The sequence below is a fragment of the Hippichthys cyanospilos genome, chromosome 3 (assembly GCF_059441005.1).
Source record: "Hippichthys cyanospilos isolate Australia breed blue-spotted pipefish chromosome 3, RoL_Hcya_1.0, whole genome shotgun sequence".
Lineage (NCBI taxonomy): Eukaryota > Metazoa > Chordata > Actinopteri > Syngnathiformes > Syngnathidae > Hippichthys > Hippichthys cyanospilos.
In genome coordinates, this window is record NC_142371.1 from 19,599,050 (window position 1) to 19,614,243 (window position 15,194).

The 15,194-nt window shown below is 41.5% G+C and overlaps 1 protein-coding gene across 2 annotated transcripts in view; it reads left to right on the forward strand.

Annotated features, from left to right (window-relative positions):
- The window catches only part of grin2db (glutamate receptor, ionotropic, N-methyl D-aspartate 2D, b), an 84,827-nt gene that overhangs the window by 30,437 nt on the left and 39,196 nt on the right, over positions 1-15,194 (forward strand). The window contains exons 4-6 of one of the 2 annotated variants that reach the window (XM_088410059.1): positions 4,515-4,781; positions 10,557-10,885; positions 12,609-12,723. In XM_088410059.1, the coding sequence (XP_088266185.1) occupies positions 4,515-4,781; positions 10,557-10,885; positions 12,609-12,723 (711 nt within the window). Of the gene's footprint in view, positions 1-4,514; positions 4,782-10,474; positions 10,886-12,608; positions 12,724-15,194 lie in introns of those variants that run through there. The other variant, XM_088410060.1, reaches the window with a different exon arrangement.

The following is a 15,194-nucleotide window of genomic DNA, read 5'->3' on the forward strand; positions in this document are numbered from 1 at the left end:
GGGAAATAATCGGATATTAATACCCCTTTCTGGGATTTTGACAGGGAAAAATGTGAAAATAAATAACGATATTAATGCCACAGATAACCAAATATTAATACTCCTTTCTGTGGACTTAACAAGGAGAAATAAAATGAAAATAAATAACGATATTAACGCCGCAGATAACCAAATATTAATACCCCTTTCTGTGGAATTAACAAGGGGAAATAAAATGAAAATAAATAACGATATTAACGCCGCAGATAACCAAATATTAATAACCCTTTCTGTGGACTTAACAAGGGGAAATAAAATGAAAATAAATAACAATATTAATGCCGCACGATGCCTAATAACCTTTTCTGGGATCTTGACAGGGGGAAATAATCGGATATTAATACCCCTTTCTGGGATTTTGACAGGGAAAAATGTGAAAATAAATAACGATATTAATGCCACAGATAACCAAATATTAATACTCCTTTCTGTGGACTTAACAAGGAGAAATAAAATGAAAATAAATAACGATATTAACGCCGCAGATAACCAAATATTAATACCCCTTTCTGTGGAATTAACAAGGGGAAATAAAATGAAAATAAATAACGATATTAATGCCACAGATAACCAAATATTAATACCCCTTTCTGTGGACTTAACAAGGGGAAATAAAATGAAAATAAATAACAATATTAATGCCGCACGATGCCTAATAACCTTTTCTGGGATCTTGACAGGGGGAAATAATCGGATATTAATACCCCTTTCTGGGATTTTGACAGGGAAAAATGTGAAAATAAATAACGATATTAATGCCACAGATAAGCAAATATTAATACCCCTTTCTGTGGACTTAACAAGGGGAAATAAAATGAAAATAAATAACGATATTAATGCCGCAGATAACCAAATATTAATACCCCTTTCTGTGGACTTAACAAGGGGAAATAAAATGAAAATAAATAACAATATTAATGCCGCACGATGCCTAATAACCTTTTCTGGGAACTTGACAGGGGGAAATAATCGGATATTAATACCCCTTTCTGGGATTTTGACAGGGAAAAATGTGAAAATAAATAACGATATTAATGCCACAGATAACCAAATATTAATACTCCTTTCTGTGGACTTAACAAGGAGAAATAAAATGAAAATAAATAACGATATTAACGCCGCAGATAACCAAATATTAATAACCCTTTCTGTGGACTTAACAAGGGGAAATAAAATGAAAATAAATAACAATATAAATGCTACACATCACTAAATTTTAACACCCCTTTTTTTGATCTTGACATGGAAAAAGAAATCAGATAGTCAGAAATTAAAAAAAAAAAAAAATCATCTCTTGTATTGGTCCGTAAAATGCGGAAGCGGGCCGAATCTGGCCCGCGGGCCGTAGTTTGGGGACCACTGGCTCAAGCAGTTTCACTGTACGTCCAGGTTCATACAGAATGAGCTAAGAGGTTTTAAATAGATGTTTACAGTCACGTAGGAGCTCACAAAAATCTTCAAAAAAAAGACAGAGTGACTTACGTAACCACGGCGACTCGGAATGTCACGACGCCGTGTATGGCCAAGACCACAAAGGCTTGGGGGTGCGCCGGCGGGGCGAGGGCGAAGCTGAAGGTCAGGCTTGCTGCAACTCTCCGGTGTTTGATCTGTAAATGGCACCAACTGGGCCTGTCGCGCCGTCTGTGATGTTCCGGGTGGGAGGAAGGCATGGAGCGGACGTGACTGTATGCGCGAAGGAGTGTTTGGACGCAAAGTCTTCACGCTGATGGGTCACTTGCTTCTCACCGATCGGAGGAGTTCGAGTGAGAAGGAAGCCCACGGCAAGTCGCTCGAGCGCTTTTTTTTGTTTGTTTTTACAGCCTTGATAAGGTTCATGTATTCACGACGAAAATGTGTACGATAGCACCCGTCATCCTACTAGTGCGCCGATTATCTTGCAAATTATCTGAAACTAACTAATCTACATGAATTCATTCAATGCCAGGGACGTATTTTCACGTTAGGGCTGCACGATTACAGACAAAATAATAATCACCATTGTTTTGGTCATGATTGAAATTACGATTATTAATCACGATTGTTCCTCATGTTTGGTCAAACGTGTCTTTTTAGTGCCCTTTTGTTAAACAAGCAGTTTTTATGCAAGACTTTAAGGCTTGATACTTACAACTAATAATAAATTAAAATAAAGTAATAATTAATGTCAAAAACTTACTTGCTGAAAGCAAATCAATGGAAAAAAATAAGCTTACCTACATCCAAGAACATTATTTAATTTTAAGCAAATTCTAATTTCAAACGGAATTTATTCCAATTTTTCTGAATTTTCAAAATGCGTCTCAATTGACAACTACCACTGTATTTATTAGGAATCAGGTGAGAAACTAAATGCCATTTCACACTGGTAAATAATATATTAGCGTGAGAAACGCTTTTGTTGGGGGTTACATTGGTTGGGAAACATTGCCCTCTAGTGGTAAGATGACAAGCGCTTATAATAAAAACAAAAAAAAGTGCTTGACTTTTGAATTTTAATATTGCTGAGGATCATCTTAATCATGGCAGCCAATATCGTGATCATGATTAAAATTCAATTAATTGTGCAGCCCTATTTCACGTGTATTAAGAGTCCGGAAATTCCTAAGTATTAAATCGATACTTAAGTACATCAAGGATATAAATTTCCAGATACTTAAATATTAAATAGATACTAAGTATCTGGGATTGAGTGACTGGACTCTTAAAAAAAAAAAAAAAAACGTGAAAAGTCTCCCTGGCAGTGAATGAGTTAAAATTTTATGAGCCATATTTTGACTCAAAGGTAAAAAAAAAAAAAAAAAAAAAAAAAAAAGGACTAATACTTCATTTGAGGCTGAGAAGGCTAAGGACAAGGGGTGCATAGGATTTTCGCGCCGTCTCTAAAGTGAACGACGGGGGCGCGCTCCAGATTGGGAGCCAGCTGGTTGTTTTTACTCGTCTTTTTTTTTTCCCGCGTTTAAAACTGCATGCGATCGGTCAAGTTGTGTTGTAGCATCTGTGTTTCCACACTAAGCAGAAGGGGGAACGGGGAGGTCACAAGACAAACAGGAGCAAGGGGGGATTAGTAAATAGTGTGTATCTCCAAAAAAAAAAAAAAAAAAAGACGTCTTTTATTTAGTAATGCTAAAACATCTTATTTATTTCCGACTTATCTACCTGAATTGGCGTCAATAATGACAACGCGCGTCAGTGTTACTTTACAATTTAACGATTTCAGTGGACGCCATTACAGCACAATCTTACCAAAATGTTGCTTCAGTTTCAAATTAATTTGCTCTTAATTTGAAAAGGAAAAGCGTACAATCTACGCCACGGTATTAAAAAGTATCACGATAGCCTGAGTGGTGATTTGTATTATGAGGTTACAATAGTGGGGTGGGGGCGAGGAGAACCGGGGGGGGGGGGGGGGGGGGGGGGGGTGCTAACGATAACACTCGTTGAAAATTTATTTCTGTTTTTCTATTACTAATGTTAAAACGCATAAAATTGTAGGTATTTTTAATTTATTCACGGTTGGGTGTTAGGGTTGGGGGGGGGCAAAACGTTTTCTTTCCTGGGGGGGTTTGCAAAAAAGAACTGAGAAGCGCCGCATTACACTAGGCAACACATTTTCTTGTCCAGTGAAATCTTTTTTGATGTCATTTTTGAGTGCAGAATCTAAAACCGAACTCTTTTTTTCTCTGTCGTCAGAATTTTAGTTCGATCGCAGTGGCGCACATTAAAAAGCATCAAATTACACTTGTTGATTACTGCCGAATGCCAGTTAAAATTTCAATACCCCCCGAAGTGCCTTTACGTCTTCCCATTTGAGAAATAGCCGTCGTAACCAACCAGCATTCGGCATCTGCGTGCTTCATGCGTTACTTCAGTTAGAGGCAAAAAAAACGATTACAAAACGAGAGAGCAATGTAAATAACATTTGCTGTGTGCATTTTTGGAAAAAGTCAATTATGAAATTATGAAAAATGAAAATGGGGCACCTAAAGGGCGTATAAATTGACGTCTATATCCGTCGATGGCAGCGAATGAGTTGCGCTGGGTGTCGAGGGCGCTAAAACGACTTTCCATAACGGCCTGGTTGCATTTTGGCTTTTGCAGTGAATTAAACTGTAGCACTTTTGATGAACTTCCTTGAAAGATGCAGCGCAGCCTTGCGCCGCCCTCCCCCCTCCCGTCTTCCTGCCGCCAACATACTTTTTTAGAAACACTCCCATCTGGACTTCACAGGAATCTGCGCGACAATCCAAGATGTTTTAGCCCTGCAGCTGCACCGGCTCCATTAAAACTTCAAGCCCTGCGATGCCTCGGCGTTGTGCATAAATAAACCCCTTTAGTCTGGAGAGTCGAATCGCTTTATGTGATATCTTAGCGTAAAATGGCTCTTTTAGCAACGGTTTTACACCAGGGTAGGGGGGTTGTTGCGTTTTTTTGTTTTTTTTCCCTAACCAAATCCGCCGCTGTCTCCCCCAAATCAGGAATCAGGTTCCATCTTTCTCCAGTTCAGCTCATCTACGGCGCTCCAACTGGAGGTCATTTTTGAGGTGCTGGAGGAGTACGACTGGACGGCCTTCTCGGTGGTGTCCACGCGTCACCACGGTTACCAGGAGTTCCTGTCGGTGGTGGAGGGCCTGACGGACGGCTCCTTCATCGGCTGGGAGAAGAAGAGCGTGGTCATCCTCAACGTGACGGACGACCCAGGGGGTGCGCGCACGCGCAGGCTGCTGAAGGAGAACGAGGCGCAGGTGAGACAGGGGGGAGCGAGGGGCGGGGAATGGGGGAGGAAAGGGGAGGAAGTGCAGCGACTATCATTGAAAAGGGGGGGCCCCCTCGGTCACAGGCGGCCTCCCGGCTTTTTCCTTCCTTCTTGCTCTCTCCCTCGGTCCCTCGGCGTCGCTCCGGCTCTCTCCCCCCTCTCTCCTCTATCCCTCTGTTCTGCTCTCCCCTCATCACCCGACGCGTTCACAGTTCAACGGTGCAACAAAAACCATAAGTCACTTTGACGGATTTGTCGACGGTTTGTGGCACGAGGCGTTGTATCAAGAATTATGGAGTATACGCCGCCAAAGATTTAACTCGCCTGGTTGTCCCCGTCTTCCCGGACAGAAGCTTCATGATGGGATTTCTTTAAAGGGCCTAGATCATGCTATTTTCACACAGTTAAATATATGAACATTTATAGCCGGGAAATGAAACGTCTTGTTTACTGAAGCCGCGCATCTGTGGCTGCCTCGTCCACTTCATGAGACCGTTCAAAGCCGGCCGGCCACGAAACCTCCATCCCTCCATCCGTCCGTCCATCCATCCATCCATCCATCCATCCATCCGTCCATCCATCCGTCCGTCCGTCCGTCCATCCATCCATCCATCCATCCATCCATCCATCCATCCATCCATCCAATTATATAAAATAAATCCAGAAACTGTTTTTTAAGTCACCAGAACAATATTTTAAGGTTTTTGGTTGCAATTTGATTCAAACGTAAGCGTTATTACTTTTTTGATTGAATCATAATTACATTCTTTACAACTCTTGATTCGTCTTCTACTTAAACAGTATTTTAATGTAACCAAGTGGTATTTTTTCCCCATTCGTCAAATAGTACTTTCCACACGTCATCTTTATTCTTAATTTCTGATTGAAAAGTTTGACCGATTTATGTGATTGTTTTGTTGACATTCCCTTTAGCACAGCTCCATCTAGTGGATGGACAATGCAACCCCAGCCACTACTGTAGCTTCTATTCTATGTGCCTTATAATGCGGTGCGCCTCGTATATGAAAACAGTTTTAAAATAGGCCATTCATTGAAAGTGTGCCTCATAATCCAGAGCGCCTTATAATGCACCTTATAGTGCAGAAAATACAGTAGTAACATGATTAAAAACTTCCAAAAGTTGACTTTTCATGATAGGACCCCTTTAAATAACGCAAAAAAAAAGACAATAATTGTAATCCTTGCCTTAAATCATACAAGATTGTGATTTGAGATTAAGATGTACATAAATCCACAGAGGGATTTTATCTGCATTTTGCACAAGTTACTTTAATTCCATGATCTCTATTAGTTTATGTTTGTGGTCCTGTAGGAGTTTTTGAGACTCCGTCTGACTGAAATGTCATTCATTCTTCTTCATAATGTGATAACACCGATTTGGAGAGGCTTTGAAATCTTCGTCGGGGTATTTTTCTTGTGTCCACTTTGCTGCTAGCAGTCATTTTTCTAGTGTGCTAATTGCACATCTGGAAGACCGGCATACATGGATAAATTCTGGCCTCTCGATCTGGATTTTTTTTTTCCTACTCTCCGGTGCGCTTGCCACAGCTTTGGCTGCAGATATCTTCTTCTTTCTCCAGAGTCTGAGTTTCGATTAATTACCGTCATCTTTGCATACTGCCTTTCGATTAGCAATTTTTTTTTCAATTTCAACAACCTTTCGTTGAAAAACAATTGCCTAACTTGGTCTTTTTCCCATGATGCGCCTCTATTGTAAAAAAAAAATCTTTATTGAAGTCTTTGTAGCTTTTATAAGGTCACTTCCGGTACCCCTAACGGTGGATGGAGTGAAAACAACCACCTCAAGCTTCGGTAGGGAGTGAGAACCACTCAAAATTTGTCATTAAAACCTAGTTTTGAATAGAACTATGGTTGTAAAGTGACATGTATGTATTACAGAATACTAATAATGGAAATATGAATTTTAACAGACCCTCAGAGAACTTTGCTCCCTGACCTTTTTGCATTTTGAGTTTGCCGTCTTTGAGAATGGATGCATTGACTACGTTGAGGGTTTTCCGTCACGCATGTGAGTGGCGAGTGCTACCGCGGGACATTTTTTTTTTTATATATGCCGACAGCAAGGCGCACGTCAGCGGAAAATAGCCCAGTCACAAACGTAATACACCGTTTAATGCTTCGTTTGATTTCCTAATCAATTCTCGAGAGATGGCGCGGAGCTTAAACAGATGCGACATCATCTCGCGTGCGCTAATTCAACTTTTTCAAAATATTGATACGGTCTAGATGACGGGCTCTTTGTTGAACAGACAAGAAGTGAAGTGAGGTCACCGGCGGAAAGTCATTTTGGCAAAGCCGTCTGGCTCAGCTCTAACCTTGACCGGAACATCTCACGGTTTTGTCTTGCGCCTCATTGTCTTCTTGTACGAGAGCTCCGACTGCCTCCTTCCTCTCATAGCTCCCATTTTTCAACGTACGCGTCCCCTTTTATACGGCCGCCTCCATTCATCCTCCTTAAAGTCCCTCTTTGACCCTATGCTACTCCTGCTTAAAATTACACCTATCCTTTGTCTCCTTATTCTTCACTCCCTTTGTGCGACGTTTTTTTCGTTTGCCCGGAGACACGCTCACATTCCTCCCCTGCTGTCCTATACACCTCCACCTCGACATGTACCGTAAAATCCAGTGAATGATACGCCTGCTCAACATCACCCTGAAAAAACTCTTTTTTTCTCTCTACTGGTATATTTGCTGGTAAGGTGAATATAATAAATAGTTCAAACTCATTGAATTGTGGCCGTTTTCAGAGCCTCTATTACCAAAATACTCGGCAAAAATACATCTTTGGGATCCAATGAGTCAGAGATTTGATACATACCAATAAAGTCTAAATACTTTTCGGATGAAAAACAATGCTCCTCCTTTAGCTCTTTAAAAATATTTTAAAAATCATGATTTGGAGAATCTTTTTGCAAAGGAGTTTGTATTACAACTATCCTCATGTTCCAATTCATTTACTCTTAATTTGAAAACATACCATTCTTGTCATGACATTGAAAAGCCTTGTGCAGTATTTTGATCATCATTTTCTTCCACATTATTCTGGCAGTATTTTAGCCTGGCAAAGCACACTCCTGCTTGTGTGATAATAAGTGGTTGTGCCATGTTGAACTTTGACATGTTGTCACAATCTGCATGAGATTTCAGCTCCCTAGTGTCTCCTTTTAATGCTATTCATTTGAATTGAAATGCCTTTGATGTAAAGATCAAAGAATTGGACGAAATACTGCGCAAGGGTTAATACCCCTGTATAATACCCCTTTTTATCTGGGTCTTATTTTATGCCGGACAATTTGTATTTTTCAGCGGATTTTACAGTTTCCGTGTGACTTTTCTTTATTACTGGAGTTCAGCCCGCTGTCCCTCTTGCAGCATGCCTTCGGTCAGGGTCTCAATGTCATTGCTAATGTCCCGGCATGGCCGCTCCAGCACTGTGAGCCAGTTTATGTGTGTGTGTTTGTGAAGGGCACGTGTTTTGTATTGCCAAGGCTGCACTCTGCGAGTGTCACCGTTAATATAACACACTGCCTGCGGCTTGTTGCCTACATGCAGCTGTAGCTTTTCTCTGAGACGTCGGCCAGTCAAAGGGCTAATAAACGCTTGTGATCGTTTAGTGATGCCTTGCGAGTTTGCATTACATGCTGGCCCCTCGCTCACGTTTTGCCCGTTTCCTGCCGCATGCATTTTATGGTAATGCCCTATATAGTGTAGACGCCCTGGTCTCGGGATCAATTTTTACTTGAATCTCTCATGATATATCTTTTGTTCCATTCCTGCGGCAGCTTCTGCCTCGTCAGTGTTTCTCTCGCTAGTCTGTTTCTCCGTTTTCCCCGTGTGTGTGTTTGTAACACAGATTTTCCACTTCCCCTCTTAATTTAGTCTCCCATGCTGTATTTCAGTGTCCATCCTCCCTCGTCACTCTCATTCCCCTGCTTAATTCACCGGTGGTTTACTGGCATGCAGGCATGATTGTTTTGCCAAGCCCTTACAGTGCAAAATTCAATGAATGTGCAAAAAAAACGGGCTTTCAGTCTGTCCGTCCCCTTCGAACCCTTCCCAGATCCCCTTTGGTCAATTTCTACTCTCTTTTTGTCCAACCTGAGAGCTCAGACGCTTTTGTTGTCTTCCCTCCAGGGCTGAAGCTATTGAATATTTTGATATTGGGATGTTCTGTTGAAAAGTCAATCAAATTATCATTTTGGGGTAATTTTATTGCACATTGCTCTCACGGTATTTGAGTCAAAAAATGGCACATTCCCGGTAGTGTGCTAACTAAGTGCTCGTTTTAAAGTTTGACATGCTTCAGGCATCTGGGTGAAATTTCAGCTCCCTTCTTTCAATGCTTTCCCTTTGATGTGATGATTGGACAAAATACTGCACAAGTTTTTCTTTGCTAGATGTGGCTACGCTAGCATGTTGGCCGGTGTTACAACAAATATGTTTCCAAAAAGTCAATGTGACAGCTAGGTAAAGAGAAAAGGCACACTTTTTACTATTAAGATCAAATTGGAGTATTCATTTGTTGGGGTTATGATGTTTTTTGGCAAAAGCCTCATTCAAATGGATTCAGGAATGGCGATTGCATATATGGGGTATGCGTCCAGACTATTTTACATTCTACTGCCATCAATCAATCAAATTTGATCTGTATAGCCCTAAATCACCGAAGTCTCAAAGGGCTTCACAGAAGAAATACTGCACAAGGGTTAATACCCCTGTATAATACCCCTTTCTATCTGGGTCTTATACATTATATATTAGTGATGTTGTAGACAAACGTCTCCCCATTTCTTTTATGAAATGAAGTGACATCAAAACAGCACACTAGCACACTACAGGTTGGTCTGAAACGGAAAAAAAAAAAACTTAAAAGTACATCAAAGTGCCTGAAATGAAAAAAAAAAATGTCCATCTTATTTCAACTAGTATTATTTTGGACCAATGGAACCGTATGATGATAAAAAAAAAAAATCAATAAAAAAATAGTAAATTCATCTGGAACATTAACACAGGAGCACCAATATCTTAAACATAAATGTAAAAGTTTATAATCGCAGACTTTTTGACAATGAGGGTGCCACTGCACCACCTAGCCCTGTGAATGTGCAATTACAGTTCACCTTCCAAAAGCAATACTTGTTCCCCAAGGTCATAGGCTCCCCCCCGGCATCACATCACGGCCCCCGGGGGGGGGGACCGGCCCCTCCATTCGAGAAGGGCCGTTCCACTTGCTTCTACCTTCTTATTCATTGCATTCACAGCATCATCTCAGCGCATCTTACACAAACATCGTTTATCTCTCAATTTGACCAAAGTGTGTCATCTCTCGCTTTTCCCTTCCCGCAATCCCATTCCCTGTTTCCATCTCGCAGGAATGACTTATGCTTTCCATCTCCGATGGGTTCCTTCCTTTGACTTTTTGAATAATGCACCCGCTTGAGCCTTATCACATCACTTTTACCGCCGTCTCTCTTCCCGTTCTCACCCGGCACCTTTGTTATCTCTCAATATGGCCTTGCCTATCCGAGCTCCTTCTCCCCTCCTCTTCAGGCGCACCTCTGCTCCAGCTCTATCTTTCTCCCTTACCTCTCCAACCCTGTCTCTCTCCACGTCTCCCCTGTCCCCTCCTTATCTCACTAGCTTGTATATGCGTGTGTGTGTGTCTGCGTGTGTGTGTCCGGCCTCCTCCCCGCTCCCTCCCCGCTTTCCTGCTGTCCTGCAGGTGCGCTTGCTGTACTGCTCCCAGGAAGAGGCCGAGCTGGTTTTCCGAGCGGCCTGGGCGGCGGGTCAGGCCGGCGCCTCGCACATGTGGTTCGCCGTGGGACCGGCTCTCTCAGGTTTAGGCATGGAGAGCCTGCCCAGGGCTCTGTTTGCTGTGCGGCCCCAGGGATGGAGGGACGAACCCCGCCGGAGGATCGCGCGAGGGGTGTCGGTGCTGACGCACGGGGCCGTGGCCATGCGCAAGGATTACGGGACCACGGGCGGCCCGAACTTTGTCACCAACTGCGCCACGGATGCCAATCAGACCCAGAGGATGCGGGGAAGGATGAGGTGAGAAAAGTAGGTCAGCGTAAGAGACGGCGGCGGATCACTTGAAAGAGGATGCCGTAGAATTTGAAAGGGAATGAGATCACGCCTCCTGTAAAACCCGATTTTAGTGAAGTGATTGAGAGCACGTTCAAAAAAATACTCAAATGTCCAGGAAACGCGAAATTTGACAATTGATCGGCGGGCCGATTGACACTTGTGGGTTATTTTGTTGATTCATTTGGTCTTTACGGTACATCAAAGGCATTTCACGTCAAAAGGAGGGCATCGAAAGGAGACGCCAGAAGCTGAAATTTCACCCAGATAGTGACAACATGTCAGATTTCAACATGGCACGACCACTTAGTTATCACACTAGCAAAAAGTGTGCCATCCATTGGCTGAAATACTGCCAGAATGATGTGGAAGAAAATGAGCCAAAAAGGATCAAATTACTGCAAAAGAGTAAAATACATATAAGAGTAAATGGTTGCTACTTTAGCATTTTGTGACAATTTGATTCATACCATTGCAGATAAAATCATTGTGGAAATTTCTTGTGTAGTTTTTAGAGCTGCAAGTTTGTTGATTAATTTGTCAGATATTTTGTTGATGAATTGACAAACTATATTTCAAAATAACAGACATTTTTTCAAATCGACATTGCAGAAAACCTTTTTTTGCATGATTTGATTGATGGTTTGATTTGAAATATTAGTATAGTAACGTGTAACATGTCAGAAAATTGGTAGAAATGTTCAGCATTGATTTCTAAAGTAAAAGCAGCTTTTACAAATCCTCATTTGATTCAACACAGTCAGTATACAGTATTAAAAAAAAATGAGGATGAAATTCTGAGCATTTGGACAACTTTTAAGGTCTAAACAATTGGTGTTTTGAATAATACTTGATTAATTTGTTTATTAACTGCTTACACCGCTATGATTTTTAGATAACGCGGCTGATGCCGATGCGAAAACCCTGGCAGATAATTCAAGAAAAAAAGGGTGAATCTAAAGTTTGGGTTGCCGGGAGTCAATACGGGCCCCGAAAAAAGGATTTCGGAGCTGGCTAGCATCCATGAAAAAATAGACGTCGTCTCTGTGTCGTCTCTGGCAAAATTACCCAGGCATCTGTAGCAAGCAGACCATGTCTCATGTATATTAATGACCCCCCTTTAATATATTCCTCATAGTCTGTGCAAACAGACAGCGGCGCACTCTAACAGGTAGCCCAAGTGCTCATGCTTCTCATCTCTGTTCATTTTTAATGCCAATCATTCCACACGCTGCACACATCACATTGTATGGATGGATTCGGCAGCAAAATGAGGCAAAGACCTCCTTTATTATCCTATTTGCTGTGACATTTGTAAATGAATCACGGCGCAAGTGTGGCAATTAAAGAGGAATGATTAATAGATTGCTCTCATTTGCTTATGAACTACGTCCAGGAACAGATGACGCTCTCAGTGGCGTTTTTTTATAGGCGCCGCTATCTGCTGTTCGGCGTCCGCAACTACAGCTCCGGAGCGGACGACTTAACGCGAAGAGACAATTAAAACGTCTGTCCAGCGGGATTATCAGACAAAAGAATTTATTAGTTGGCTTCACGGTCCAAATCCTCGCGACACACCGCGTCTGATAATTTGAGTATAGATGGAATCGCCGAATGAAGTCTGACAGCTACCAGACAGGAAGTGTTTGCGTTTATAATCTCACCGTCATTTGGGCGTATCTTCTCGCAGGTACTTCAGCAACATCACGCTGGGTGGCCGAGATTACTCCTTTGACGCAGACGGGTACCTGGCCAATCCCTTCCTGGATGTCATTTCCTGGACACCTGGGAGAGGATGGGAAGATGTAAGGACATGACATCAGTTTTTTTACGTCGATTTGTGCGCATGGAAAATGATGTTTTATGCCCAGGTAAAGACAAAATACACTTCTTCAAAATTTAACATACTACAAAAATTTACAAACCGGTATACATCGCACTAGGTGGTCTAGCAGCTTCACAAACCGTAGCGAGAGGTGCTAGCCGCAAGCTAGCTTGTGAGCTAACGGTTTCCTGGGGTTTCTCCAGGTCGGCAGGTGGGCGGAAAACTCATCTGTGGTGTTGCTCCCTCGCTTGGGAATTTAACTAAGTGCACAGAGCTGTTTCGTAAACTGTGGCATCCAAGGAAGAAGCGTTTTTGGGCTGTGAGTACAGTTAGCAAGCTAACGTATTTTTGACTAGCAGAAATGTAGCAATGGGACAAGTATCTTGGTGGAATTTTCTAAAAAAAAAAAACACACACACAAAGAAACATGGGATGGGTACCTAAATTGCTTCGAAAAAAAAACCTTAAGAAATTCACCTGCCAAAAAAAAACCCAACAAACCCCCCCCCAATAATGTTCAATTTAAACCTTCAAGCTTTTTGGGCATGCGTGTGAAAAATTATGCAATTTTTGACTCACTTTTGTCCCAAAACATTGTGGTTTTATCTGAAACTTCAAGAGGCAAAACGGAAGTGAGAACATTGAGGAATACTGACATTATACTGAATTACTCCAAAATGAAGATGTTCTTTTGACCACATTTTGCAACATCAAATAAAAACATTCCTCAAAAGGTCTATTGTTCCCCCCCAAAAAAGGCTCAATTTCCCCAGAACGCTTCATCCAGTTTTTAAAATTCATTTTTTAAAACTTGAAGTGATGTTTAAATCCTATCATGCTGTTACATCAAAATTGTTGTTGTTTACTTTGAGCATTTTCTCTGGTGAAAAAAAAGGTGTACACAAAGGTGAAAAAAAAAGAAGAATATTACTTTGCTTAGCACGTTTCTGTTTGCGGCACAAAGTGTGTTCGCTTAAAGCTTCCGATGGTTGGAAAATATCGCAACCGAGAGTTAAGCGGATTTCCGCAACGCTAGCTAGCAGCTAGCGTCTAGGCTAACAGGCTCCTGGACTTGACTTGCAAACCCGAAGATTATATTGCCTTCCCGCTTGGGGTTTTAAATTATCTGAGGAAGAGTCATTTTTGGGATATAAATTACAATCGCCTCTTATAATAACTGATGAAATCGAAGGAGCACCGCTCGGATAGAAAAATACGTCCAAAGGACACGTCCGCCGCGCCCAAAAAATTAGAAACAGAGAAATCGTCGAACACGTCAAGATTATATCTCGGTCCTGTGTAGATGTGAGCCTTTCCGCGATTTTAGCGATTATCTTCAAAAGATGTATGATGTATTTCGAAAAGCATTTCTAATTTTACTTTCCAGGGTCTTTAAAGTCAAAAAGAAAGAGAGCAGTTTTAATTGCAGTGCATTTGGCATCCGTGCGTTGTGAGGTTGCCCTTGATGAGTAGCTGCGAGGGCAAAAAAAAAAGTAGTCAGAGGAGAATTTGTGCTGATGTTTTTGTGTGTTATTTCCTTACATGCTGGATGAACAAATCTGTGCATGCAGCATTGGCATGTGGAAACATAAACCTGACAGGGAGAATCGGAAAGGTCACAGGGGTTTACGTTCACGTAAAGTTCAATATTCCTGCAAGTGCCCGAGGCGGGAGAGAGATGCTGGCTGCGGCCTTTTCCGCATCTGCACTTTGTGTCAGGAAACTTAACGTTTTGATTATTTTCATTTTCAAACCTGAAAAAGCACGGCCCGGTCCGTGTACAGGGGCTGGTCAACCTCCATTTTGTTGAAATTTAATTTGGAAATTGATTTAGTCCATTCCAAGGTTAAACTGACACCATAAAACCTTGATTAACTGTGCAGGCAATTTGAAAGAAACATTTAATCTTCTTAACAGCCATACGGGCGTACAGAATAACCACTGGAATATTAGTATGGTAGAGCACTTTTTAAACTGTTGGTCTGTTATCTTTAATGCAGTCAAATTGTGGGGTGGGCTTCCCTGGGGGGCTCCAGGGGATGCCAGGCGGGGGTGCGGATTACCCCTGTGACAAGGCTTTGTGTGAAATGTAATTGCAATAAAATAAAGATAGGCTTTTGTACAGGCACTTTGATGTACTTTTTTCAGTTTTAGACTAGCCTGTAACTAGTATAAACTCTGTAAAAACTAGTTAACAGTTGTTGAAAGTTGATTTATATTGTTTTTTTTCTTTTGTCAATGTGAAAAAGGATACACTTTTCGCATTACTCACATAGTTTTTATAGATAACAATTTTATTTATTGCCAGGGTGGAGTGGGGAATTCGGAGGGTGCTTTTTGTACTTTTTTAATAAGTCAAATTTTTTTATGATGTACTAAAAGTGTGAGATGTGTAAGATTTAGATCGTTTTTCATTAAAAATGAATGAATGAAATTATTATAAATTTCAAA